This window comes from Zophobas morio, unplaced genomic scaffold (genome assembly GCF_036711695.1).
Source record: "Zophobas morio isolate AGI-343-1 ecotype UQ-CSIRO unplaced genomic scaffold, CSIRO_AGI_Zmor_V1 ptg000322l, whole genome shotgun sequence".
Classification (NCBI taxonomy): domain Eukaryota; kingdom Metazoa; phylum Arthropoda; class Insecta; order Coleoptera; family Tenebrionidae; genus Zophobas; species Zophobas morio.
In genome coordinates, this window is record NW_026972426.1 from 195,426 (window position 1) to 223,015 (window position 27,590).

The window sequence follows — 27,590 nt, forward strand, 5'->3', positions numbered from 1 at the left end:
CGCCTCAATACTGGCATCCCCTTTCCGGTTGGCTCCCTTCCACCAAGTTCTTGCTTAGTGAAAAATATAAAATGAGTTACGTTATGTAACAGCGAAGCCATTTTATTATAGCAGGTGATAATCTCGACTATGTTTAATGCGTGCGTAGTTCTACAAATCTTTAGGAGGGCAGTAGAATATTTTTCTAGTTTTCAGTACTGCCCATCTATGCTGCTTAAGGTAAAAGGCGATCCCGAATGCGGTAATCAGGATGATCATTGCTCGCAATCCCATTCGCTTCCGTTCGTCGTGTTCCGGTTTCGATGTAAAGCACAAAAACGACACCACGTCTTTTGCCATCTGACTCGTGGTGGCTGGCGTGCCTACGCCAATAGTTTAGAAATGATAAGTGAAGCTCTTATAAAAGCTGGCGTGCGGCATACCGTCGTCGTATTCGACAGCCCCATCATATAAAGGCCTGTCCATAGAAATCAACCCTCCTATCGTCAGCAGCCAATGGTAAGGAAGTGGCAGAAAGAACAACGAGCAACACTACCAGGAAAGTAAGGATTGAAGTGAAGCCCCTCGCGTACTTCGAGGCCAGCGGGGGGGTCCATGTATCCGGTGAGCAGAGAGAATATGTAGTTCTACAAACAACCGATCAGCGGAAAGAGGAGAATCACAGTAACACGTTGCCATGCTACTCTGCAGAGCCCTCATACTAACTATCCAAGCGGCGGACACGCAGAGTATGCACGTGTCGTAAATAGTATTAGCTTTGTTCGAAAGAGTAACTAACATGCATTGGCTATAAAAGCCAGTGTACAATACAATAGTATAAAAAAGACAGTGTGGTAGTGAAACAATATTTTTATGAATACGGACAAAAGTTTTTATCCTTAAAACTAGTATACAAGAACTTATTTTAACTAAACCTGCAATCAAGAAATTAAAAACTTTAAACTCAATTAAATCTAAAACCAAAAACAATTTTATAAATACAACTGCAAAGTACCGTTCACTTGTGATAGAAAAGATTTAAACACAAAGAGGGATCAGGCATACAACAGATTTACTTACAAACAAAAAGGAACTTGAGAATTTTAAAAAGTAAACTGTAATAACTACAAAGTTTAAAAATAGTAAAGTCACAGTTGAAGTAAAGAACTCACAAAGATAAGCGCATTTGTTATTATTAAAAAAACAACCTCTCCGTCGTGCCTTCCTCGGACCATCAGACTAAGATCGGGAGGATAAGCACCGCCATTGGCTGCTTTAGCAGCCTCTTTGTTAGGATAAGGCGAAGGAAAGTAATCGGTGAGCTGGTAGAGAAGTAATAAATGTTAGGTACCAAAAGTTATGCAAAAGTGAAAAAAATAATTTTTTCAAAACCACTTTATAAGGCGGCTAATTCAAGTAGATGTAATAACAAAATAATTGGCAACTACACTAAAGAACAGAAACAATTAGGAACACCAGTTCACAAAACGGATCTGATGGTTAAGAAACTGCTAAAGAGTAGACAGTTATCAAAGAAGGTAAATTAACTTTAAAATTTACATAAAAACGTTATAAATTGAAAATTTTAAGAACAAGAGTATGGATATAAATATTAATAATAATATGTAAAAATAAAAAATATAACTTGAATAATAACACTAGAAAATAAAACAAATTCTTTATAATGGATCGATTGGCCTCTTTATCAAAACTTCGATTTTAATACTTGTATAGGTTTAAACTTGGGGTAAATTTATAATCTGTAAAGTAGGCTCTCCATGCTGTTTTAAATTTTGAGTAATAATTCAAAAACGAGAATGTATAATCTTTAAAGGCGCGTTAATATATAAACAGGACAAAAACGATATGAGAACTTAAAAGTAAGTAAATAGAAGAAAATACTTTTCCTGGGCGAGTAAACATTTCTCCTTTATCGTTTGGGCCGTCTTCGATCTAAAAAAAAGTTAAGTAATTTTCATAATAAATACAACCGTCAAAAAGTAATAATTTATTGTTTATAAGACGTAACAATAACTTTTATATTTGAAAATAAAAATTTTATTTTTAGTTTGGTGAGTAAACGTAGAGGAATTGGTTTTACAAATACAACAAAAAATTAGCAAATAGTTTCTCTCTGCAACCCCTCAGAGAAACTAAAGATCGAGTATGTTTTACGGATAGCTGAACAAACACACCAACCACCACTTCTTCAGATAAGATCTTCTAGACCCCTCTATAAATAATACGAGCATCCCCAGCAAAATAAGAAGTTGCATTATCAAAAAGGAATAGCATTATTTTAAAGCTTCTCTGCTTTTGCTTATAAAGTAAAAACTACTGTTTCTTAAAGGTAAAAAGCAGTAAACAGTAAAAAGGAGATACCTCATAATCTTCGGCAATGGCCTTCATCTCCTTTTCAGTATGTGTAACATTTACCAGATGGCGAAAAGCCACACGTTGTAAAGAATGACATGACGAACACACTTCACGATAAACTTGGAAGCCACGCCTCAAAGAAGCATGATGGAACGTGCTTAAATAACCTTAACAAATTTATAATATATAACCTTTTTAATGTAAAGAGCTAATACAGCATAAGTGTTAAAACCTTTAAAGTCCCAAGGATAAGAAGGGGGGTGTAAACCTGCATCACTAGCCATCACTATACCTGCAGTGGCCCCACTGATCCCAAAAGCTAATCCGATACTTTTTAAAGTAAAAATCTTAAAAAGTTAAGAGTACAGCTATAATGTTGTCAACAAAAATAAATGTTATTAATATACTTTTTTTCTCAAGCGAGTAATCATCACCACTGTTTAGCTCAAAAAAATAAGAATATAATTAAATGGTGAAAGACAGTCTCGCTACAGTAAACTAGGAATTGTATATCGCGAAAAGCTGGGAGGTAAAAGTATGGCGGATATAAAGCGATTTTAGTCCCTTTCCTGCCCTCTAACTATTTTTACCGGCAAAGACAAACAAGTGAGGGCAGCATTAGAAGCAGAATTTATACAATAAATGGTAGTTAACAACAACTTTTATTCTTTGCGCATAATCAAAAAGCATGCAATAATTTCTTCTATACCATTTACAAGCACGAGGAAATATATTTTATTATTAACTAGAATTTTTGTTTGTATGTTCATCTCTTAAACTAAGTCGTGGTTGACGAGTACATGTGCTTCGCCTAATACTGTTGGCAGCGTCAAGTTGTGAAAAGGTTAATAAAACTACACTCAGTTTGCTCCGGAAAGGGAATGCCCAAAGACGAAGAGGGGCGGGATACAGAAAGCTTACAAGAAGAACAAGGAAATCAGGATGGAAGCAATAATCAAAATAACGCCGCTGGGAAACCTTGTTCTCGAAAACTGGGCTTGCACTCTCAACCTAATAACTGTAGAGATAATAAGGAATTACACGCTAAGAACACAGGTTTTTTTTTTCGATTTTAAGTTAAAGATTTTTTTAAAAGAACGAATTAACTAGATATTTGTCGGTTATTGTAACTTTTACTTATTTTATTTTGAACTCACTTTACTGTTCAGTCTCTATACGAAGAAATATTAAGAAGGTTAGAACCCTCATTCCTGAAGACATCACTACTAATGAAGCCTTAATCCAAGCAGTAAATACTGTAAGCTTTTTGAGTTTCCAAAAGTATAAGTATTTTTAGGGAAACACATTTTTTGTACTACGTTAGTTACCCTCCAATTACAACTTTGAAATCTTTAAATCTATATGGAGACTTCGAAAGTGTAACTCTAAGCGAGGTTTTTTTTTATAAATACTGAGTAGTCTTTCTCGTATACAAATGTTGACTATAACGCGAAGAGGATATTTAATACGGAATTATAGTATCTTTTTTTTCACGTTTAACTCGTGTTTTTGCTTTTTGAACACTAGTGGCACTTCAGTTCCCTGAGGGACTACTTATGTATGCCTGCACCATCGCTGACATCCTTGAACAGTTTGGATCTATTTTTATTTCCTTTTCCCTTTTTTGTTCTTTTATTAGTTACAGTGCTTATCATAGTTTAACGACTAAAGCTTTATATACTCGTGAAATAGCCCACTGCATAGATTAGTGTACTAAAAGTTGTCTTTATAAATGCGGATTTTGAAATAAATATCTAATCGAGTTTCTAAAGACGTCACCCTCGTTAGTTGTACGTTTAATGTATTGCGGAGAATAAACGAAATAATTTTTATATTTTGTGTATATGTAGTGAGGGGTTAACCGCTTTCCTTGTACTTTAAAAATGAGTTATTTGCCTTACCTCCAGACTTCTCTCCCTCCATTCCTTTTTTGTTTAATAATTTGAATTATTTCTAAAAAAAACTTTTATATTTCTATTTTTTTCCTTCCTACTAATAAACAATATAATGTTTATATATATTAAGATTTACTCCTGTAGAAGTTGTTGTGATGGGCGACGTTGTTTATGGGTAACTATCTTTATTATAGTTTATATTTACTATTTTATAAGTGGAAAGTTTTTTTAGTTATTGGGTAGATCTTGTTAAATGGATTATATTATTGTGCAAAAGTACTTTTGCTTTATACTTTTTAATATATGTATAGTGCGTGCTGCGTGGATGACTATTCTGCGAGGGCTATGGGATGTGACTTTTTAATTCATTACGGTCACAGCTGCCTTGTCCCGATCGACACGGCCCGGTTGAACATGCTCTATGTGTTTGTCAGTATAGGTCCTTCTCCGTGTGAGTTGCCCGTAGTACTGTCTCAATTAATTGTCTTAAGATATTGATGTTAAACACTTTATTGAAACTCTTCAATTCAACTTTAAACCAAACACAAAACTTGCGTTAGTGAGTACTGTGCAGTTTGCGGCCGCCCTTCAGGTTCCGCGATAAATCTGGTATTACTCGTAATGTCCATCCATTGGGTCGTTAGGCCGCCTCTGAGGTCCTGAGCGAGACTTTTGATCTATCCCTTCCTCAAGTAAAACCACTTTCTCCTGGGGAGATATTAGGCTGCACATCCCCACGGTTGTCCACTTGCGAAGCCATCGTTTACCTTGGAGACGGACGTTTTCATTTGGAATCTATTATGATACACAATCCAGAAATTACAGCTTACAGGTAAACCCAAACTGGCAACATCAGACTATTACTATTGCCCACTTTGGAAATCTTTGGAATTCATCCCTTTATTTACCGCCTTGGTGGTGCAGATACGACCCATACTGTAAAATATTTAGTGTGGAAGGCTACGATATCGAAGCAATGAAGAGCTGTAGAGAAAAGGCAATTAGCACGGCACGTGGGGCTTCCAGGTTTGCTTTGGAGCAAAATCCGTAGTATTGTTCTTATTATGTCATAGTTTTGGCCTCATAATGGGAACGTTGGGACATCAGGGCAGCATTCTTGTGCTAAAGGTTTCTTGTTGAAGTTTAAGTTAACAGGGATATGAAAATAATGCATAATTCGTAAAAAAGGAACTGAAGAAGCAAATTGAAGCCGCTGGAAAGACTTGTGTTGTTGTTCTCTTGAGTGAAATAACGCCGGAGAAGTTAAAAATGTTCAGCGACATTAAAGCGTAAGTTATTTATTTAATAATGTGAAAAATAAACTTCACTACGCAATTAAGGTGGGTGCAGATCGCTTGTCCACGACTCTCCATTGACTGGGGATACGCCTTCGATAAGCCCATCTTGACGCCTTACGAGCTCTCCGTGGCTCTCGCTCGTTCTCCGTGGCGCTCGGTCTACCCTGTACGGCATATAACGCATGACTTCCAGTGCCGCATTAACCTCTCTGCCTCCTTTGTGATAGATGGACTACTACGCTAACGACTCCTTGGGCCCTTGGACGCCTAATCACACCAATTCAGAGAGGCGGGGAATATGTTTTTCCAGTAATCAAGGCTGAATATTATAATAGAATGATTGCTGACGATCACAGTATTACTTTTCACTGTAGCGAGCTTTTAAGTTAATGAGGTCCTGCACCAGTTGATTCACTTTTTCAATAATAAGTTCCTTTTCGTCCTCTTTGAACATTTTAAGCAGATCTTCCGTGAGAAATTTATCCGGATGCCAGCGCAAAATTTCTTTTTTTATTTTTTTCTTTATAACTGCTGGGTTCGTACATTTTATATCGCCTAGTAGCAACTTCTCTGCCGACAGCTCCCCGTCTAAGTATGGCCACGGTATATCAGAATATTTCAGCTGTTTTTGTCTGCCATCATTTTCACATTGTAAAGAGTTAAGGCTTTCTGTCCATCTTGCCCATTTACTTTCGTAATCTTCACGCCACCTTGTGTTAGTATCGGTATCGTTATGTTTATTATAAGCTTCCAACAAAAGCCAATGGCCTTCCTCTATTTTGTTGGTAGAGCAACCCGTTTTCGCTTTTTTTACACCAGCACTTTTTTTTTTCAAAGTGTAAGCGCAGTATTTACGCTCAAACTCCACTCTCATTCTATCTGCCCAGTGATCATCGGATTCGGGCTCCAGACTTTTTTGTGCTTCGTATTCTTCAAACGTAAACTTCCATGAAACTAAATAAAAACTTATTAATTCAACTTAAAAAAAAAAGGCTGAAAGTCAAAAATAAGTTACCATCATAATTGTCTTGATCCAGCGCATTTAAAATTTTTTCTTGAAAGTGGTGTTCTAAAACTTCACTATCAAGTTTATGTTCTTTAATTTCCCATGGCTGCCTAGTTACAAACTTTTCATACTTGGAAGTGTATAGTTGTTCAGGCGTCAGACCGTTTGCATCCTTTGCTTTGGGATTGGCGCCGTGCTTTAGTAGTAATAGTTGTATCCTATACATTTTAAGATTTTTGTATTTATTACTTAGAGGTTTAAAACAAGTAGAAGAGACCTCGGATGGTCATATAGAACTGATAAGTGTAAAGGGGTCTCTAAAAAATCGTTTATGGGATCGCAATAAGCATTTTCTTTTTTCAGCAACTCTTTAACTATACCATGATGCCCCCTTAAATTGGTAATTAAATAATTAACATTACTGTATAAGTTTTAATATTTTAAAAGGTACTCGCAAAAATAGTAATAATTGGGCTTTAAATATACCAACGAGCAGCGTAGTGCAAGGCCGTCCAGCCAAAAGAATCCTTTACATTTATGTTATAAGCTATTATTGAATATGTCTATAGTAACCAAATAAATTATATTTACCACAAGAACCTTTTGTAAATTTTTTATCTAATTTATGGAGCTTTGCCCCTTTAAGTCTTTTTGTTGCTTTTTTAAAAGCTTTTAAAGATCCCTTTTTAGCCGCTTTAAAAAAAGAGTTTTTGCGTGACATACCTGCTTTTTATTAAAGAATTTTATTATCTCTCTATAATAATTATAATAATTTTAACATTAAGTAATAATCTTCTTTTACAAAACGACCATATCAATAATGCACAATTCGAATAACACAAAGTTTAGTAAGAACGGTATATAAGGTTATAATAAGGTCGCGCCGGTAACAATATATGCCAAAATTAAATTGCGAGTGTGACTATGCGTTTTGTCGCGGATCTTCCTGTAGTATGATTTATCATTTAGGAGGCACATGGGAAACTTGTTAAAGCAATCACTAATTTTAATTAAATTTAAAACGAAACAAAAGTGTCGATAACTTTTACAGGTTTAATTCGCAATTTAGCAGACTACATTTTTTTATGAGCCTTCTAAGTTTATTTACTGGTTTTTCTTGGTTAGCGGGAAACTCCCTATTCGTGAACGCGATACGAAGAACATACTAATATTGTATTAACTAGTGCTTAAAGTTACCTAACTGCATATTTTTTAAAATATCCTCGTTAACTACTCACTAGGTATTTGAAAATTCACCGATTATTAAAGAGTACATACTAATCTATATAGTTATGTGTATTTATAAGAGTTAAGGCAGAAAATTTTAAAACTGTTCGCTGCCTTCGTATTATACATAATTTTAGTATGTAAAATATAAATGTTTACATTTCAAAACAACTTAAGGACAAACAAAAATGACAAGGAGGACAACATTATTAAAGACTTTTCAATATTGGGCGCTCATCTTTAGGCGATAAAAAGTCATTAAGTTTACACCCCCTTCTAATTATATAATAATATCTTTCAGATTATATATCACTATTTAATTCATTATGCACGCACAAATTTGATAATAATTTTTTCGGGACAGTGAACTTGACAAGTGGAGCATTGGGCTCTTAATTTGTTTTATCTTTCATTACGCTGAAAAGTAAATACCCAACTAAAGAGGGTAGGGAGGCAACTGTCAAGGTACCGTGTCCTAACAAATACCCTTAATTAATTTGCTGCCCCTTGCGGTTTTGGCGAGGTGGGAGCTTCAATATTAAATTAGTAAAACCACAAAAAGATCGAATTAATTTTTTCCGCAAATATTTCAGACTCTCCTTTCAAGCTCTAAATTTATGCCTGTTACTTGACCTGAGATAAACTTCGCTTAAGCCCTTCTTTTAAAATTTTAAACTTTAATTATGACGAAGAATTCAAAATTTTAATTAAGTCAAAACTCGTCAAAATACGTTGAAGAAGCGTCTTCTAGCAGAATGTGGCGGAGTTTTTAGTTAGTATAGAAAGAACTTTTAAAAAGTCGAGATCGAGATTTGAGAAGGGAAATAACTTTATGAAAAAAGTACTTTATAAAGTTATAAAGTAGTTGTTTAAGCTTATATACACATGAAGGAAATTTAGGCGACTATAGAAGGCGGTGGCTTTCAAAATTAAACTTATAGCTAAGAATATTGCTGATTTGGCAACTTAAAGAAGAGTTCAAACAAAAAGGTGTAAACGAAGCGAACTAAATTCAAGTGTTCTTCGTCATGTAAGAGAGCGGAGATCTTCTAAAACTACGTTTCCTTCAATTTGGTAAAGCTTTATGAATTGCTCAGTGTATTGCTCAGTTTTTTCACGACTCTCTATAAAGTAGCTAACAACAATAATAATATTGAATAAGACTTCCTAACAATAAAGTACCTGTTAAACCGAGGGGGATTCGGAAGTGACATATTAACCTTTAATAACACATTGTATTCCCTTTCGGAGCTAATTGTTGTCTGCAAAACCGTTAAACCGCCCTTCCCGCAAAAGGTTACTTTTCTTAAGGGAATAGTTTGAGTCATTCCAGTAGAAGAGTTTACTGTTAGTAACGGAGGTTCCGGTGGCTTAATCTCTGCATTAAAAAATTTATCATAATTTATTTAGGTTATAGGAGAGTAAAACAAACAAAAAAGATTTTTTAGCAATGTTTTTACATATATATGCTTTATAATTACTTTTTGTAAAGTCTTGGAAGTTTGTTATTTCAACTTGGACATATTTATGCAAGTTGTTGGTGCGGTAAAAGCATTTTTCATGTTGAAGACCTCGAGCAATGGTGCCTAGCAAAAAACAGTAAAACTGTAAGGCTTGTTGCCTGCTAAGGAACCTTTAAAAATTACTGTGCGCTCAATACAAAGAAAGCAATCTATTGCAGAGTTGCTCAAAAAAATAAGACCCAATATTATGAAAAAATCACGAAAGCACCTGAGCTTTGCCAGCATATAAAGTTTCAATTAAATATTGTCGCTTAACGATAATATTTATATTTAGCTCAGACCACTTTTACAGCTCAGTAAATTAAGGTGGTTTTTTTTTACTTATAAAAAGTTACATAGTTACTATTCTTTATTGAGCCTTCGCTCGCAGTTTAGACAGTTGCATAAAATTAGTGAAACAATACCAGCAGCGAGTGTTTTTTGCTATTACTAAAAAATAAGTATTCAACGTTGCTGTTAAAAAAGGCAGTCTAAAGCGGTAAAACTAATATTATATATGAGAATGGGACAAAAGCTATTCTTCTAAGTTAAAAAGAAAGCCTTCACTCCATATAGATTACTGAGCGCATGAAAGTTTACTTGATAGATATATTATACCTTCATGAATTGCACGTTGTAAAAAGTTGTACACAGAAAAGTCTGAACGTTTAAACCCGTTACTCAAAAAGTTCTGAAGAGCTTCTTTAGATTTTTCCTCACGTCCAGCTTGGGAGATGTCGTTCATAGTAAATATGCAAACGTTTGAATTTGGTGAACTACATCTACTATGACCACTTTTTTCAATCGCTATATTATTTACTGCTTGCTTATTTTTTTTATTGTTATTGCTAGTATTATTTGAGGATCGTTCTTGATCTTGTTCTCGCCAAAGTTTCTGGCATTTCGGTCTGGTAATAATTGGTGGATATCTTAATAAAATATATCGTAATAAATCGTAATAACTTTCGTGTTGTCTAAAAACTCTAGTACATGACAGAAAAAGTGGTATAGGCAACTAAATGTTATATATTTATTTAAGGGTATAGCGCTAAAACAGTTAAATAGTATTCTCTATTGAAAAGAGTTATAAGGCTTATAGTGCCCTATTAATTTATTACTTAATCATCTGGTAAACCCTTATAACCTTTTGATAAGCAGAAAATTAAATTAAAAACTAATATTTACAGTAACGCTTAAGGTAAAACCAGTTACAAATAAAAGTGGCGAGGGCAAAAAGTCTCATTAAACGGTCTTTTATAAAAATATTTATTAGTTATAGTCAACATCAAACATAATTCCGAAACACTGTAAGGAACAATACCAAAAAGAAAGCGTTCAGTTAAGCAAAGCCTACAAATATTAATGTAACTGGAGGTATAACCAGCTATACAGCACTCTGCTCAATAGTACAAAACGCCTGTTAAATTAAATTTCTTTATCTATAATAACGTAGCAGGGTGAGATAAATTTAATAGTTTTACTAACAATCAGCAAGGTTGAAAAGCTAGTAAAAAAGTTTTAATTTATACAACTAGTTTAAGTTCTCATTGTAGATTTCGGTAAGTGGGGATGGGGGTTACTTAACTAAAACTTCCTAACTTTAAAATAAGATATACTTCCGAATTGGAACTAAAAGGCTCGCGTAGACTAGTCTGTGTATACATAATTGCATCATAACTACTCCATATGCCAACGTAAAAAATACCGTTTAGAAAAAAATATATTTTTTTAATAGTTGAGGAAGATAAAAAATAAATATTATTTTTTTTTTCAAATAAAGCTAATTATTATATATTATTCGTATAATATTTAAAGCTTAAGTATAACATGTTTTCATAAACGTTAATTGGTCAAACCTTTTCTTTTGAAGATTGTAGTTTATAATACTTGAATAATGAAATACATCTGCGCTGGGATCTAAGCAAATTTTTTTATTTTTTGCTTGTAGAATTTTTTTTCCATATTTATCAAATCTCTCTCGAGAACAAATTCTTCTAAAATTATAAAAGAAAATTCAGTGTTTATATTGCATAAGGAAAAGATACTTTAAAACGTTATGGCGTGTTAACTTTATAATAATTCGAAATATAAAAGAAAATTAATGACATAAAAAAGAGACCAAAAAATAACTGAGTATATTATAAAAAATAAAACTTTATAATATGTAATTAAATAAAGACTAACTAATAAAATTGTTAAACAGATATTAGTTTTCACTAAATTATATTATAAAATTGATATGCTTATAATATTATAGAAGTAATTAATTTTTTACTGACCCCTCGGAAAAGTATTATCTATCACAAGTTGTTTAATATCACAGGCGAGGCCAAGATCTGTAGTACGAAGCAACTTTCGATAACTTTGGGCATGGTAAACAACTGACCCTTTTTCTACTCTGTAGTCTCTAATCTCTACAAGTAGGCAGCCATCACGCATCTTTATAAAAATAAAAAATTATTTTTAAAAGTTTTAAGAATTAAATGTTTTTTTTTCTCAAGAACAAAGCTTACGACAACATCTGGTAAATAGGTTAGCAAACCCTCCATCTCCTGCGGAATATAGTTATTGTTAATTTTCTCCAAGAAAGAATGAGTAGAACGGTTATAAGGATGAATAAGAATATCCTCCTAGAAAGGCGAAATTAGTGAAAATTAGAGAAATTAAGTCAAAGTACTTCTGAAATGGAACCGAAGGAGAATCCAGACACAAATAGGTTAATTACAAGCACAACCATAATAAATAAATCAATAGTTGATGTCTGGAGCCTAAAAAAATAATAAGAGGGGTGGTTTAAATACTTTCAAGAAAAGCTATCTCTGAAGAGCGAACACTTTTCTTATTAGTAACCCCATCACTATAATTTTAATATTAAGTAATTAACATATAATTATTCGAGAAGGAACAGTTATCAAAAACTTATAGATTGAATGAAAACTGCTTTTTAAACCTGATAACTGCTCATCTTGACAATATATGAAGAGATGGGCAAAAAATGCTTACTTAAGTAACTGCTGTCCCTTACCTAGTCAAATTTAGTTTTAGTAATACCAAGCCGAGAGGGAAGCAAAGAGTCTTTTCCGGTAAAATATTGTTTTACCTTTAACTACATTGTTAAATGAAAGTGTATATAAGTAACAATATCTTACCACTTACACAAAGTGTTATTATTATTTATTATTATTATTATTATTATTATTATTATTATTATTATTATTATAGTAAATGAGTAAATATTTCCTTCAGGAAAACGGCGGTAAGCATTAACCCGAGGGAATGACAGATATATAAACGTTTAGTTACACCAGTCACGCTAATTCCAAAGTCCTTAAAACACAAAGAGCAAGCAGCTCAAAGGTTATAGTAAATCTTATTTGCATATATCAGAATTAGGCTTCACACACGATAACACCGAGGATAAATTGCATAAAAACTGTCGCAAGATAATTTGTTTCTCAATAACAGTAAATATGGGTCTGTACAATACAGAAAAGTGGGACCAAGTGGATCAGGTACTGCAGTTGTATAACATTTTCAGCCGGAGAGCCTTAGATAAGCGTTTCTTTATAAAAACAGATTCTTGAAGGGTGTATTTATTGCAACTTAATGCTATCTACAGCCAGAAAAACACCCTAATTCGCGTAATGTAAAGCTTTGCGAACAGTTAGGAGATCTTTTAAAAGGAAGTTACAACCGTAAGTTCAAGGTGAACTTCGCTGTATCTTGACTCTTTCAATTCTGTGAAAAAGGAGGCTATAGCACAATACACTTCGCAACTGTCTCGTAACTAAGCCGGATTCAAGGATGATTATGCACAGCAAACCGCTTAATAAGTTTTGAAGTATGCGCACTCTGGTGTAGACTATCATTGTTTTTTAATCCTGTTTGGTAAGCCAACTATCATAAAACTAAAATACCAACTGATTTTTACACGTCAGCTAGTTTATCTCAAGTTTTAAGGTTTTTAACAAACTCATTTATTATATAACCTTTTTGCCTCGTTACCGTCTTAAGCTCATGGTCTGCTATAGAATACAGGGAATTTTGAGGAACTATAATATTAACTTACCATCTCGCTAAAGAGTTCTTAGCCTGTGATACCTAAATGTGTAGTAACTTGTGTTTTAGGCTAGCCCCTAAAAGTGTTAAATTTATTCTAAAGCAAGCAAAAAGGTGACGAACAAAAAAGAGCTCGAACCCCTAGGCCCAAAGGGTCGTTTTACGCCTTTAAACTTATTTACATGCTGTCAAGTAGTACAGCTAAGTAAAAATAAAGTTAAACGCAAATTTCTAAATTACAAAAGTTGGTTTTTTTTATATTACAAATCACTTATATTCTATTCGACTAAAGGACAATTATTTTAAGCCCTTTATTTTAATATAGAAGAAGAAAAATACGAAGCTTTCTTTTTATCTACCAAAGTTGTAGAAGACGTTGGATTTTTTTACTTTTTTTTTTCGTTCCGAACGACAGATTCGCATGAGTTGGCATACTGGTAAACTTATAGTAATCAGGAACTAATATTTATATTCAACCATTTTATACGAAATGAAAAACGTCTTTATAGCTAATCATAAAGATCTCACTCCGACCTAAAAATATAATAACATCGAAAGAAAGTGATCTTATTCCTACCTTGGTCAGGCACCAAGCTTGTCAAAAAGAACATTCAAAGTTTAAGGAATTTAAAAGAAAGCTTAGAGTTGTTATTGAGAAGCGAACACTAATTCTGGCCAAAGCGAGAGTTTATTCCAATATGATAAAAAAAATAAACGGTGTAGGTTATAAGTATTATACACCACCCATGTGTTTGAGAAACTGCATAGACGCCACCAAGCTATCAAGGTTCTTGTTTGTAGTAAAAAAAGAGCACCCCCGGCTTTAAAGCAACCTAAAAAAGATTAGTGTTGCTTTATTCACTTTCTGCTCGTAGATTACGAAACACGCGCCTTATAATTTGTAATTCGGTTTCTGATAATTTTGTGTTTGACGGTTAACAGTGAAGCCGCATATAAATTTTTTCCGAAAAAAACTCCAGTCGACTGGCATATGCAATTGTATGCACAGACGGTGAAGACCACAACCCACATGCCAGCTCAAGACAAATATGCCATCCATTTTCTAGCTTTCCTAACTCTGCTAGACCCCGGTGTGCTTTTATATTCGTATGGCTGCCAACCTGATCCTGTTGTTGTACAGTGTTTATAAATATTAGCTCTATAGAAGGCATACTTGGAAAGTTTTTTATTTTAAGTTTTAAATAATTTTATATTTGTTACTACGCGAATGGAAGGAACGCTTCCACCCAGTAGAGAAGATTTTAAAACTATAGATTGTTACCAGCGAATAGTGCCAGGTGTACTATTTTCTTTATTAAATATTTTAATATTTATTGTATTTTTTTATTACTTTCTTTCTGTTTAAACTTACGTATTTTATTATTTTTCACTACTTGTTAAATTTTATATACGAAACATTTATATATATTGCTCAACAGTTATTTAATTACTAATATTTTTACTGATAAATTTTTAAATTTTTTATTGGTATATGAAATACGAGTCAATAAATTAAATATACATTTATTTTTAATAATGAACTGTTTTACTGTCGGACCATAGTAGTTTTACCGTTCTAATTGTTACGTTGCAAGACTTGTAAGCCTGCTCCCTCGTGCTGTGGAATATCTATTTGGAAGCAATAAAATTTTTTTTAATATCTTTTTAACAAGATTCTTTGTTTACTTTTAGGGCCCCAGAAGAACTCCTCAGAAGATATTCCCCCCTGTCAGGCTTTCTTGCACACCTCTCCCAGCCCTTCAACTGCAGCTGATTCCCTGCGGCCTTCTTTTCCCTGTCCGAGTGGATTTTCTCAGGCCTCTCCCCTGCCTTATGCTTATCCCGCCAGACACCCTTTTTACCCGGTGGGCATGCCCCTTGCGCCCTCCGCTCACCTCCCACCTCCGCAGAACCGCCCTCCCTTCCTTTTGTACCCGCCGCCTAATTTCACACCCTTAACCAATCATACTAGTTTTTCAGCTGGCTTTCCACCGACCCTTCGTCCTAATTTTTTCAACAGTCAGCACTCACCCTCCACACTTCCTATAACATCTGGCAACGTACCAATACTCGAGAAAGAGAATAACACAAAAAGCATGAAGGATTCTGTGGAAACTTCTGAACTTGACCCCAAAAAACTGAAAACTGAGCCTTCTGACGGGAACAACAGGTTTCCTACTACTAATCATGCTTTGTATTTCTAGTTTAATATCTCTACCAATTCCGTTAGTTACAAACTTTACTTTATAGAAGTGGTAAACCGGACAAGCCTATAGCGCGTATTGCTGTTCCTGATTCTTTTTGGTTAGTTGTTTTAACTGCAAGCAACAAACGGTTTTACTATAACACTGTTTCCAAAACATCCGACTGGGATCTGCCTGTAGAGTTGGAGCTAATGGGATTCGATGATAAAGCGGTAGATTATAACAGCTTTCATACTGCGCAACGAATTTCATGTCTTATTTTTTTATATAGATAGACAAACTTATTGAACTTTATAAAATAAATAAGGAAATTAAGAAGGAAAACTTTCGAGAGGCTCAGGAGCCTGAAAAGGATACAGTGTACTTTTATAAGGAAATAAAGTATACAGAACTCTTTGTTAGCTGGGACTTTATGTTTCAGTGAAAGCGCAAACTTGCTTGGAAAACCGCAAATAGAAGGAATAGAGGAAGACGACCAAGAAAAAATAAGCAAGGTAGAGCCAGAAGATAAGTTACAACCCGCAGCAACTCTTTTCTATGACGAACGGGTCAAGCGGTTTCGTGAATTGTTGGAGGAAAGGAAGGTTTCTGCTTTTTCCACGTGGGATAAGGAGCAGACGGTTTTAGGTCGTGTTGCGTAGTACTAAAGTTTCTTTATCCAATAATTAACATTTGATAGCTTTGGACCCGCGCTATAAACTTCTTACGATGAAGGAACGCAAACAAATATTTGATAAATATTGTCGCGAATGCGCTGAGGTTATTATGCTTGTCCGCTTGTAAAGAAATTCCTTTAAAAGAAAATTTAGCTGGAAAGAGCCGAAAAGCGGGAGCAGATAATAAAAAACCGACATTTTTTTAAAGAATTGCTGGAAGAAGTAGTCGACTTAGATTTGCTTTCTTTTAGCGAATTTTCTGCTAAAGTACTTAATTTTTACACTTTTTTCTATAACTTTTTTAATCTTGTTCTCAGTACTCTCGTGATCCGCGATTTAAATGCGTAGAAAAGTGGAAAGAAAGAGAACTTTTATTTAAGGAAGCAGCGGAAGAGTTTAAAAAAAACGCTACCATAAAACGAGAAGAGCGGAAAGCGAGGTCACTGAACTTTTTAGCTTCATCGGCTATATTTTTCATCATTTGTTTTCAGAAATAAACAAGCGTTTATCGTCCTTTTGAATGAAAAAGGGAAGATGCACGTGGAAAGTACTTGGAAAAGGGTGAAGGAGCGAATCACCGGGGATAGGCGATACGATATATTGTCCCGAGAGGAAAGAGGTTAGCACCGCCGCATTCTATTACTCAAAAAAAGTTGCTATAGAATCCTACGAAATTTAAACCTTTCTTTATATGTACGTGTATTAGAAAAATGCTTTGACGAATATCTGACTGAGCTTAGAGAGAGAGATGTAAGCGTTGTGCTGCCGGCATAGTGCCCTCACTGCTTTACCTTTTTTCACGCAGACTGAGTACATGAAAAAGCAAAGAGAAAAGGCATCTATTAAAGAAAGAGAGCGGCTGGTCAAGGCCACTCAAGAAGAGTTGCAGAAAAGTTTAAATAAAGAAAAAAGTAATTTTAAACGCGACGAGGTTCTCTAATTTATATTCTAACTGTTCAATATTAACGCCATCTTATATCAAAGGGAGTCGAAACTTTTAAAAACCTTTTACGAGACGTTATCAGAAAACACGACGTTAGTTTCTATTATCTTTTTCCTTTAGTATGAATACTCACAGACTCGCTCTACAAGATATGCTGGAATGACGCTAAAGAAAAGTTAAAGCAAGATTCCCGTTGGAATTGCGGCCTCACAAGAGAAGAGAAGGAAAAATATTTTTATCAGCATTTGCGCCTTTTAAACGAAAAACTCGCCTCGGCCTTTTGGAAGCTTATTGACGAGGCACAGCATCTGCTTTTTAATAAACACTAATAATTTTCTTATAAGGGCACCTGTTAAAAGGTCTGTGAGTGAGCGTAGTATAACTCTTAACTCCGCACGGGAGGCGCTGTGTTTAAAAATAACTTTCAGAACTGTTATATCTTCTGCTTATATCTTTTTTTGCTGACAGACCAAAGAGATAGCGCTAACTTCTGAATGGGTCAATGTGCGACCTTTAATATGCGATGACTTTCGTTTTGAAAAGTTTGGCGACGATAGAAAAGTATGAAGTACTTCTGAACTTTTTTGCGTATAAGTACATTTTTTTTATAAATTAGAGAGAAGCTGAATTTCGTTATTATATGCGTCAAAAAGTGAAGCAAGCAAAGATAGACTTTAAACAGCTCTTGCGAGAGACAAAAGTTAACACTTCGTTTCACATGTTGAAATTCTTTTAGTCAAAATTATTGCTTATCCTCACAGCTAATAACCCACAAAACTAAGAACGTCATCGCTAAGGATCCTAGAGAGCTTTCAGAAATAGAAAAAGTCTTAAAGGTTCTACACTCCCCACGAATGGTACTAATCAGCCGTATCTCATAAACCGCCGAATTATTTTAGAACGACAAGCGTTACGGGGATTTGGACTGCATTGCTCAAGAGCGCTCCATCCTCCTTCTGGAGTACATCGACGACTTGGCCCAGCGGGGCTCCCCACCACCGGTAACTGCCACTGTAAGGGACCGACCCCTCGTCAAACTAAAGCAAGCCAAGAGCCGAATCCCCTGAATTAGCTCGTTGCTCTACGCCTCATTATGGCTGCCTCTAAGTTCAAAGAAAAGTGCCGTCTATAGTCGCAGCACAGCTTTTAATAAAGTGAAATGCATATTAGTCTTTATTACTTTTATAACTCATCCCTCTCGCTTTCTTCTGCACTTGGAGTCTCCCCTCCCTCTTCATCGTCCATATCCTTGCCTCCTTCCTCATCTTTCGTTTCGCCGGCATCATCGTCCTATAATGCAACGGGGGGGGGGGGGGGAGGAGCTTAGAGAGAGATGTGCGGGTGGTTAATAAGAGAATGTACGTCAAAAACAGGCTCTTCTTCTAGCACTTCGTCAGATCCAATATTATAAAATCGAAGAACGCTGCTTTCAAGAAGCTTCGAAAACTTTATAGGATCCTTAAACTCGTATCCTGTTGCAAATGCAAATACTCAAAGCCGACATCGCGAGGACTCCCGCGATAAAACCCACCGGAGCGGACTTTAGCCATTTCGTAAAGCATTCGGCACATATCGTTTAACTCGGGATCTGCCAATAAGATGTCTTCATCTGTTGCCCCCTCGGCCACAATGGCGTCAGTTTTAGTTAACAACTTTTTAACGATTGGGTGGCGCGGATTAATCTCCAGCTTCAGTTTTTGGTTAAAGTAAATTCTAGCGGCGAGAAGTAATTTAATAAGTAAAGCGTAATGGATGAGTTGATGCAAAAAAAGCACGCACTCGTGGATTCCCCTGTCTCTAGTGCGCGTGTTTTGCACTCTCTGCATGGTGCCAGAGTGCGCCCATTCCTTGGTTATGGCGGCGAAGGGGGAGCTGTGGAGGCGGCTGGAAATAGTCACCCGGTCGACCTCGTCATTGAGCACCAATAACAGGAACTTAATGAGCGATTCGTAAGCGGCCTCCTGTTGCTTAATATATTCCTTCCTTTTCTTCGAATGCTCCCCAATCTTGGCTCCTAAAAGACCAACCAAATACGATGCGTGGAAGGCACACGTCCACGTGCACTATTGACTTACCATCCTTAGCAATATTCTGGAACCTGTAATCCTTATACTCCCTGAAGGACTGCATTATGAACTCATCGATGGAGTCTGTAAAGAACAGGATCTCGTAGGCAAACTTTATAAGATTCTCAGAGAGTGGCGACGTTTTGCACTCATATATTGTTTGGCACGAAAGAAAGTAGATAACCTGAAGCAAGAAGCAGGAAGGTGGTGAAACGGATGAAAACTATGATTTTCAGGAAAGTCGATAAAAACCTTTTGGTTCTTCTTCATTCGAGACACATAGTCCTCCAATGAGGTAAGTGCCTTCTCGTCCTTGCCAATGGTGTAGCTAGACTGGTATCTCAGCAGAGCGGCAAGGCGCTCCTTGTTGGCATCGCCCTCGGCCACGCCCAGCTTGATAAACTTGGAATACTCCTGTTCGTTAGTGTTTATAAGGGTCCTAGCGGAAAGGAGCTAAAGCGTTAAGGAGACCTTCCAGAAGTCGTAGTACTCTTCCGGGTCTTTGGCCAGATTCTTTATCAAGTCGAGAACTTTTTTGGTAATTTTATTGCCCACAATCCTTAAATTGCTACGGCGAACGCTCTCACGGGAGACTTGCAGGGGAAAGTCGGTGGCATCACAGAAGCCTTTGACGAAGGAGATATACCTAAGAATGCATATAACAGCCTCTAAGGCGACGCAAGGTAGTCACGAAGAGGGCGAATACTTGCGGAGAAAGTCGTCGCCGAGATCCTTCGTTATAAAAATGCGATTAACGTGAAAACTGATGTCCGATTTCGGATTCACTAAATAAAAATACAGTCACGACTTTAAAACGTGAATACAGCAGAACAGCTAACAGTTATCGAGGATTTCAAAGGGGGCTTTCCGAGGTATATAGAGCAAAGCTCTGAAAGGAACGTTTCCCTCTACTTTGAAGTGCACGTACGCAAGGGGAGGTTTCTCGTCTTCCGTGAAGGACTTGTAAAACACTGAGGTTACGGGTTAGAGACTAGAACGTGTCATACGGAGGCTAAGCATCACGCACAGTGGTACTCGTCCTTGGTGACCTCGCTGGGATCGCGGGCCCACAAAGGCTTGACGGAGTTCATAAGAGCATAATCAGCGATCGTCTTCTACAGAAAAATAACAAAAACTGAATTTGACCCGCAGCGGGAAAAAACACGCCAAGGGAGGCGACCGTGATGGTCTTCTTCGGCGGCTCGTCTCCAATATCGTCCTCCTCCTCATGTTTGTCTACAACAGTCCCTTCTTTTTCCCCTGAAGCAGTGTCAGTCAACCCTTTTGGGATAAAAAAGATTAGTACCGGCTTCCTCTTTCTCCTTGAGCCTAGCTTCTTTCTCGGCCTTCTTCTTCTCCCACTCAGCCTTCTTTTCCTCGTCTTCTACCTCAACTTCCTACAGCAAAGGTTAGAAAAACGCCCTGAAAAACGAAGCAAAGCAGTAAGAATTATAAACGTAATACCTGTTCCTCCACCTTGTATAGGTAAATGGGATAATCTATAAACTGACTATAAGTTTTGATTAACTTCTCCAATTTTTCCTGCTCCAAGAAGCTTACAGAGTCATTCTTGATGTGAAGAGTTACAGTAGTGCCTCGTACTGTTGGTCGTCACATGATTATGGGATTCTATTATAAGCAGTGAAAAGCTAACCAAAAGGGCCGGCTTCATCCCTGGCAACGACGTAAGAACTGGAGTTGGAAACCCACAGGTACTGGTCGTCAGTAGCACTCTTGCTCTTCACCGTCACTTTATCGGAAACAAGAAACGCCGAGTAGAAGCCAACGCCAAATTGCCCAATCAAATTTTTGCTATCCTCTGCTTTCAAGGTTTTCAAAAATTCTGCCGTCCCAGAATGAGCGATTTGACCTGCATGGCGAGCAAGTTGGCAAGCACAAGCCGCTTAAAATCCTGGAAGTACCTAAGTTGTTGTGAAGTTCACTCTCGCTCATTCCTATGCCCGTGTCAACAATGTGCAGCAGTCTTGCAGGCTATAAAAGAAAGAAAAGAAACTATAAACTTAATTTTAACAAAAGCAACTATAACGACTTTATCGGCCCGGATCTTTATAGTAAGTTCAAGCTCAGATCCTAGATTAGGATTAGTGAGGGAGTGAAGTCGAACCTTGTCTAAGGCGTCAGCGGCCTATCACGCTAAAAATTAGTATAAAAGATAAATAAAGCGGGGGAAAAAACTACGTTCGATATAAGTTCGCGGAGAAATATCTCCTTTTTTGAATATAAAGAATTAATAATTAAGTGCATTAGTTTGTTCACTTCGGCTTGAAAGGGCCGTGCCTCACCCTTAATGTCAAGGGTGCCAGCCAAATTCGCAGTTTCGCCAGATCGCTCCACTTAATGTCACGTAAAAATACAATAAATATATTATGGCAGTCTGTAAAAGCAACCTCAAAACAAAATATCTACTTAATATCAGCAATATGATAAATCATAACCACTTCACGGAATCATTAAATTGTTTAAAAAAAATTACGAAACTTAAACTGAAGTAATTGATATACATAGAATGAATTAACAGCTTAATTGCATACCTTGAGAATCGGAGAGAACGGACAAAACAAACGTTATAGACCATAGAAACAAGTGTTTAAACATTACAAAACGACAGCAAAGTCAAAGAGGTAAGCGCAACGGCAACGACGAAACAAACGACACGCAATCAAAAGGACCCCCACCGGTATCAACCGAAAAAGGCGGACAAACCATAGCGATTTATAGCCTCGCGTAAATTTTTTTCCCGATTATTATGAAGCCCTGTCACACTGTACCCGGAATGCTGTGATTAAATTTGGAGTATCTTTTTTATGACCAATGATTGGTTTTTAGCACGGATAGAAAATTTAACTCACACCTTCAGATTGTGGCAGCCCAACTTGTGGCTATTCTTGTTATTTATTTCCTTTTGGCTATGTACCGCTTTTTCTTTCTTTACACTTCTTTAAATTAATAAATTAAGAATCAGCTAGGTTGTTACCTTTAATTTTTCCAATGAAACTGGCGATTTCAACACCCTATATTAAAAGCATAACTTATTTTACAGTTTATTAAGTGTGTATATAATTGCTTTTGTCAAAATACTATTTTTTTTTGTTTTTAAATGTTATAAGAACTATAGTGAAGGCCGTTATGTCATGGAGAAAAAAAATTGTGTTTAGTAGTGTTAAGTCACTGTATGGTAGTGGCTTAGTTTTATTCTTTAAATAATAAAGTTTTGGGGGCTTGACTAAACAAATATATGTTGCTTAGTATTGTATATGGCATCAATAAGTTCAGTCTTTGCTCTAATTTATGTATTTTTTACGGTATCCTTAGACAAATTTATATTTCCATCTTTACTTGAACTATAGAACAAAAGTTATGAACAATTAGTTAGTTGAAAAGCACAACTTGTTTTTTAGTTTTGTTTTAATGAATAGTTCCGCTGTGTTATATATACGTACTCTATTTGAGAAGGAAAAAATTGTTCCTTATTTAAACTTTAAAATCTATCTATATGGCATTTGAATTGTGATGGGCGTACGCCCTGACTGGCTGACTGACCGACGAAAGCATATATAAGACAATTTCTTTGTTATGTTTATAATAAATTTAGTGACATTTGGCACTTGAACTGCAAAAGCTATAAACTTTTGGAGTTTTGAGGTACGTGACCCAGTACACCGTAAGCATGAGCGATAACGTTCGTGTAAATATTATAAAAATTTCGAAACTATATATAGAGACAAATTTTTAGTCTAAGAAGTCTTTTAACTGGTTATAATCATTTAAATCCAGCGCTAGTTAACCGAAAAGTATTCTGTTACTTTGGAGAAGCATTATTATTTGCATTAAAGTACCGATTATTTTAGTGGTAGGCATCTATTTGTTTCCTAAATACTTTTATCGAGTCGCTCCCTTATTTAGCACTGGGACGCGGAAGAGATTTATAATTGTAAACCAAAATAGGTGAGAAAGGACCATTGCTTGGGCCCTTAGTGGACTTATAAGTTGGTCTTAGTGTGTTAAAAATTTCTCTATTTCATTTTTTTAAATTAGAGCAGCTTCAAACTTTAAGAAATTTGTCTTTATCAACACATAAAAAGTCTTTGTAGCACATAAATATTTTAATATTGAAAATGGTTTTGATCCAAGAGATCTTTTGCTAAGTATAGAAGAAATCAGGGAAGTAGGATCTTAATGCCAGTACATTATACCTATTCCAGAATCTTTACATTTATAAATAAACATTGGGGTTTAAATATGTTGACGGAGAAATAATAAAAGTTAATTACTCTTGAACACTTAATTCCGCCGCCACTTTTAAAGCTTTATTATTCCCGTATTATAAAAAATCTTTAACTGTATTGCGGAACTTTTTTCAAGAAACCAAACACTTGAAAATTAGCAGGGCGGTTAGTCTGAATAACAAAATTGGTGCATCCCAGTAATTTTCGGTCCACTTTATATAGTGAGCCCCTCGTTAACTGCGTTGTGTGAGATCTTGTGGTCTTTGTTATCCAATAATATCCGCCTCCGAATTACCTAAGTTTTGCTATTAACAGTGTACAAATATTTTTCCTAGCCAGGTCTTAAGTCGTTTGAAGAAGTACGGTTTTTCTAAGCTTAAAATTAAACTACAGCAGCTTAAGCTCCACTATTATTTTTGTTACAAGAATTATAATTTTGATCTTTGCCAGTGTAGCGAGCCATAAGAAATATACATGATTAAATTCTACAGTGCTTTCGGATTTTCTCTAAACTTTTTTTCAAATAGATCATTCTAACGAAGTAAACTCTTTTTAATTTTGTTAATTAGCACGTTTCTGCCAGTTCTCCTCAAATTTATTCCCTGTTATATCTGTACTTCCCCTATTTAAGTAAGATTTAAACTAAAATCTCTAAGTTAAAAATTTAGAATTCTATCAGTTGTGCTCTAAAAGTTACCATGGATAATAATCATACCGTCGCCAATCATTAAGTAGTTCGGCGATTTAATTATCGCAGTATTAACTCTTTTAACAAAAACAAACTGCAATAGAATTATATGTGCGTACAGGTCTTCTCTAAAGCGGACTTTTACTCGGATTTAAAACAAAAAGCGTTCCTATAAACTGAAATCTTTAATAGCAAGCAGCCCTACTATTATATAAAATTAACTTTAACGGTTCTACTATTCAAGATTCTTTTTTAATTCCTCGAGATCGAAAAGTACAAGTAAAAAAAAAGGTAACAGAAACCTCTTTATCTTAAACAAGTTCAACGATTTTCTTTATAAGAAAGCCAATCTCCAATGCTCGTTATATACTGCAAGTTACAAACTTTACCATAAATTCTTGTTATATATATAATAAAACGTACATGCCAAAAGGAGAGACAGAATGTTCAGATTGTCGTAACTTATCCAGAACAGAAGCGTTAACTAAAACAAAGTTCATACCTTACAAAAGTTAAAGGAAGTTCAATATTTAAAAGGTTAAAAAAAAAAATACCAAACTTATCTCCACGAAGAAAAAAGGAAAGCTGAAAAAAAAAATAAAAATCGCGTTACTAAATTAATCACAGGTTAAATTTAATAAGCGTTCATAAAAAAACTCAACCATAAAAAGCTAATGAAATTTTTTTTTAGAATACACTACTCAGTTATAAAATATTATACAATATTTTTTACGAAAGTGAAAAACCAGAGCACTTACAGCGCACTTCACGGAAACCAAATCCTTTTTCAGAACATTGGCGTTAGCAAGGGGAAGTATCTGGCCCTCCTGATTAAAAATGGAAAACGAACCTCGAACGAGTTGATGTTGTTCATAAATCTTTTTATAATCAATATATATTGTTAACAAAGTGGCTGTATGTTACTGGTGGAAAGTTTAACCGAGAAAATATATTTTTCATATATTTATGTGTAATTATTATAGACAAACGAATTTATCCTGGGGAAACATAAATGTCAGGTCAGCTGTTTTACGAAACTCTTCTCTTGGTGCAGCAAAAAAAACTTTTCGACCGAAAGAAACACAACGAATCTACAGGAATAATGTAATAATAAATTATAAAAATAGTATAATATCCTAACCTCTTGTTCCGTGTTATGATTAACTTGGCGATAAATATAAAAAGAATCATGTAAAACTTTAATAAGATTGTCCAGGCCTTTCTATTTTTTATTGCAAAAAAGTTATTATAGTAAGAGCAGTAATAGCAGCTATGTGACTTCTTTTGAAAAACGAGCTTTAAGAAGGGGATAAGAATTTAAGTTTTCAGCAAGATGCACTACAAACTTATTTTTCAAAAAGTTCAACCAGTCAAGGTAATCCGTAAAATCAGGCTTGTAAGTAGATGCGTCTCCTTCTTGCAATTTTATTACCTTTTGATTAATTAGCAAAAAAAAAATTTCTACAAGGAATCAAGCATTTTACATAGCGAGCCCGATAAAGAGGGAGGGGAGCTACTGACCGATAAGCATTTCCACAGGGGCCTTTAAGAAATAGAAGCTAAAGTTAAAAAAAAGCATAAAAAGAAAATCAAAAATAAAGGGTTTTAAAAATGAAATGTTTATTTAACGTAAGTACCCGTATAGGAGACGAATACACGAGCCCAAGGTGTCATATGTCTAAAGTATACCATGGGGAATTCTTTATAATATAGAATAGGAAATGAACCATACGCTCCTATATCAAAAAAGGGATCACTTTAACAGTTTTTAAAAAAACTGAAAAAGTAGTGACTACCATGATAGTTGCTGACTTTAAAACGAAAATTCTCCAATTTAAATTTGATAAAGCTTAGAGGGTGTTCAATAAAAGAGTTATGAGCCTTCTTAATAATATCTTGAGAAGAAACTTAATATACATAAATGTATTAAAAAGAAAAAAATAATATATTGATATAAACAAAACACCTGAAAAAAAAGATTTAAATAAGAAGTGTCTATTGATACAAGCAAATCTTGTCTTTAAGATTGGAAAAAGTAGCAAGTAACGCTGGTAGCTAAGGCAGCTGGAAAACATTTGCTAAACTATTGAAAGAAAGAAATAAGTAACTACTAAGATCCAAGGGAATACTCTTTAAATTAGGTACAACTAGTAACTGCATATAAATGCATGAGAGCTAAATAAAAAAATTATGTATTAAAAGCTTAAATTTTTTCTTCTACCGCGTGTTTGAGTGGTGGCTGCTTCTTGCGTTTAGGTGTCGCAGGGCTGGTGAAATTAATAGGTGACTGTGTTATACTTCGACCACTAATTTAAAAATGTTAGTGCATACATACAACAAATGTTACAAGTTGTAAAATTTTCAAGGTCTAATTTCGTTTTGGTGCGCACTCTAAATGGTTCAGCACTGATACATATAAAGTAATTGCTATCCCTGACATGAGTGGAGTGCAGTAGTAGTAAAATAATAAACAGAGGTCATTTATGATTATTTCCTTTTAAAGTGATTAGTGTTTTAATACAGGGAATTTCAGTCCAGTTGGCCCTTAATGAAGAAAATAAAAAGATACATTGTCAAACTTGTGTACCCTTACAACGGATCAATCACTTCTAACTGTGGAATATCCACTTTTTAGTTGCAGTTAATATCGGTACATGTATCAAAACTGTCGAAATTAACCACAACTCCAAAAGAGGAGGCCCGCGGGGAGTGTACAATCCGTTTTGGTCTACACGTTCGACGATACCCCCCTTTAGACTTGTGACGAGGAAGCTGTTTAGGGTCCTCTTTGGTCAATGAACTAGGGTAACTCAGTGGTCCAAGAGCAGGCCCTTTTTCTATCTCTGAATTGAATCCTCCAAGTTTTAAATATCCTCTTGGACTTGGCTCCCAGGAGAACCCTTTGAGGTTCCGGAGTTCATCTCTTTCTTAAGGACCTCTTTGATCTCAGAAACTCCGTGAACTTGTCCGCCTTGGGGAACTAAATCCGTTGCCCCCACAGAGCTTTGGACTCAACTAGTAGCTTGTGGGTGGGGTTTGTGTACCCCACTGAAATTAGTGTTGCTACGCGATTACAGGTAGTGCCAGAACGCTCCCAGTCTATATACCTTTCTGTCAGTTCGCTCTCTGCTGATGTAATACAGGCATGCGGTGAAATTTTTAACTTCCAAGTACATTCCTACAAATCCAATTTATATTTTGCCAACCCCCACCTCACTATCTGTGGTACTGTTTTTTTCTTCGGTGTGTATCATACCTTCCACGGCTTCAGATCGTGTAAATGAACTCGGATGACCCCTGTTTTGAGGAATGGGAAACACATATTTATAACGAGTTAGAGATTAATTATAGAGGTAACGAAGGAGACATCGTTTGACCTGGGCTTCGTTAATGGTCAGGGTTTTAATAAAAAGGTGCTCGTCTAATCTAAACTTGATCTTGGAA

At 35.5% G+C, this 27,590-nt stretch overlaps 7 protein-coding genes across 8 annotated transcripts; 2 read left to right on the top strand and 5 right to left on the bottom strand.

The window, feature by feature from the left end:
- Positions 1–103: 103 nt before the first annotated feature.
- Positions 104–2,845, bottom strand: LOC135119936 (cytochrome c1, heme protein, mitochondrial-like). The gene is made up of 8 exons (XM_064044307.1): positions 2,763–2,845; positions 2,588–2,702; positions 2,362–2,522; positions 1,882–1,932; positions 1,188–1,301; positions 536–626; positions 423–479; positions 104–362 (listed from the first exon to the last, which is right to left on the bottom strand). The coding sequence occupies exons 1-8, from the start codon at positions 2,784–2,786 to the stop codon at positions 151–153; spliced, it is 825 nt and encodes a 274-aa protein (XP_063900377.1). The 5' UTR covers positions 2,787–2,845; the 3' UTR covers positions 104–150.
- Positions 2,846–3,236: 391 nt separating this feature from the next.
- LOC135119951 (2-(3-amino-3-carboxypropyl)histidine synthase subunit 1-like) lies at positions 3,237–6,013 on the top strand. Its single transcript, XM_064044322.1, has 13 exons — positions 3,237–3,411; positions 3,525–3,613; positions 3,680–3,749; positions 3,883–3,946; positions 4,381–4,425; positions 4,562–4,689; positions 4,742–4,842; positions 4,895–5,082; positions 5,175–5,276; positions 5,324–5,378; positions 5,439–5,539; positions 5,591–5,714; positions 5,776–6,013. Exons 1-13 carry the CDS (start codon positions 3,237–3,239, stop codon positions 5,869–5,871), a joined length of 1,338 nt encoding a protein of 445 aa, XP_063900392.1. The 3' UTR covers positions 5,872–6,013.
- Positions 5,907–7,275, bottom strand: LOC135119952 (NF-kappa-B inhibitor-like protein 1). The gene is made up of 5 exons (XM_064044323.1): positions 7,146–7,275; positions 7,041–7,101; positions 6,832–6,945; positions 6,564–6,772; positions 5,907–6,502 (listed from the first exon to the last, which is right to left on the bottom strand). The coding sequence occupies exons 1-5, from the start codon at positions 7,273–7,275 to the stop codon at positions 5,907–5,909; spliced, it is 1,110 nt and encodes a 369-aa protein (XP_063900393.1).
- Positions 7,276–8,804: 1,529 nt separating this feature from the next.
- On the bottom strand, positions 8,805–11,203 carry LOC135119937 (uncharacterized). The gene is made up of 5 exons (XM_064044308.1): positions 11,140–11,203; positions 9,902–10,191; positions 9,263–9,367; positions 8,964–9,159; positions 8,805–8,916 (listed from the first exon to the last, which is right to left on the bottom strand). Exons 2-5 carry the CDS (start codon positions 10,026–10,028, stop codon positions 8,808–8,810), a joined length of 537 nt encoding a protein of 178 aa, XP_063900378.1. The 5' UTR covers positions 10,029–10,191; positions 11,140–11,203; the 3' UTR covers positions 8,805–8,807.
- Positions 11,204–14,482: 3,279 nt separating this feature from the next.
- On the top strand, positions 14,483–18,264 carry LOC135119944 (transcription elongation regulator 1-like). Its single transcript, XM_064044315.1, has 17 exons — positions 14,483–14,640; positions 15,035–15,512; positions 15,593–15,758; positions 15,818–15,906; positions 15,968–16,173; positions 16,226–16,305; positions 16,356–16,469; positions 16,520–16,641; positions 16,694–16,821; positions 16,909–16,952; positions 17,008–17,133; positions 17,187–17,237; positions 17,295–17,444; positions 17,614–17,706; positions 17,762–17,845; positions 17,907–17,981; positions 18,045–18,264. The coding sequence occupies exons 1-17, from the start codon at positions 14,571–14,573 to the stop codon at positions 18,210–18,212; spliced, it is 2,244 nt and encodes a 747-aa protein (XP_063900385.1). The 5' UTR covers positions 14,483–14,570; the 3' UTR covers positions 18,213–18,264.
- Positions 18,265–18,300: 36 nt separating this feature from the next.
- Positions 18,301–21,897, bottom strand: LOC135119934 (uncharacterized). Its single transcript, XM_064044305.1, has 18 exons — positions 21,764–21,897; positions 21,411–21,565; positions 21,262–21,357; positions 21,134–21,203; positions 20,866–21,081; positions 20,676–20,812; positions 20,518–20,608; positions 20,392–20,471; positions 20,239–20,326; positions 20,051–20,182; positions 19,918–19,996; positions 19,683–19,857; positions 19,464–19,625; positions 19,221–19,395; positions 18,925–19,159; positions 18,677–18,858; positions 18,508–18,617; positions 18,301–18,435 (listed from the first exon to the last, which is right to left on the bottom strand). The coding sequence occupies exons 1-18, from the start codon at positions 21,825–21,827 to the stop codon at positions 18,328–18,330; spliced, it is 2,355 nt and encodes a 784-aa protein (XP_063900375.1). The 5' UTR covers positions 21,828–21,897; the 3' UTR covers positions 18,301–18,327.
- Positions 21,898–24,468: 2,571 nt separating this feature from the next.
- LOC135119958 (uncharacterized) lies at positions 24,469–26,164 on the bottom strand. 2 transcript variants are annotated; one of them, XR_010278446.1, is made up of 11 exons: positions 26,113–26,164; positions 25,943–26,053; positions 25,784–25,882; positions 25,631–25,689; positions 25,426–25,578; positions 25,288–25,368; positions 25,136–25,237; positions 24,905–25,024; positions 24,706–24,731; positions 24,570–24,648; positions 24,469–24,515 (listed from the first exon to the last, which is right to left on the bottom strand). XR_010278446.1 is itself a non-coding variant. In XM_064044329.1 (11 exons), the coding sequence occupies exons 3-11, from the start codon at positions 25,836–25,838 to the stop codon at positions 24,509–24,511; spliced, it is 687 nt and encodes a 228-aa protein (XP_063900399.1). In that variant the 5' UTR covers positions 25,839–25,882; positions 25,943–26,053; positions 26,113–26,164; the 3' UTR covers positions 24,469–24,508. The 2 variants fall into 2 exon arrangements, 1 of the variants encoding a protein (XP_063900399.1); XM_064044329.1 differs by having other exon boundaries at positions 24,701–24,731.
- Between the last annotated feature and the right edge of the window lie 1,426 nt (positions 26,165–27,590).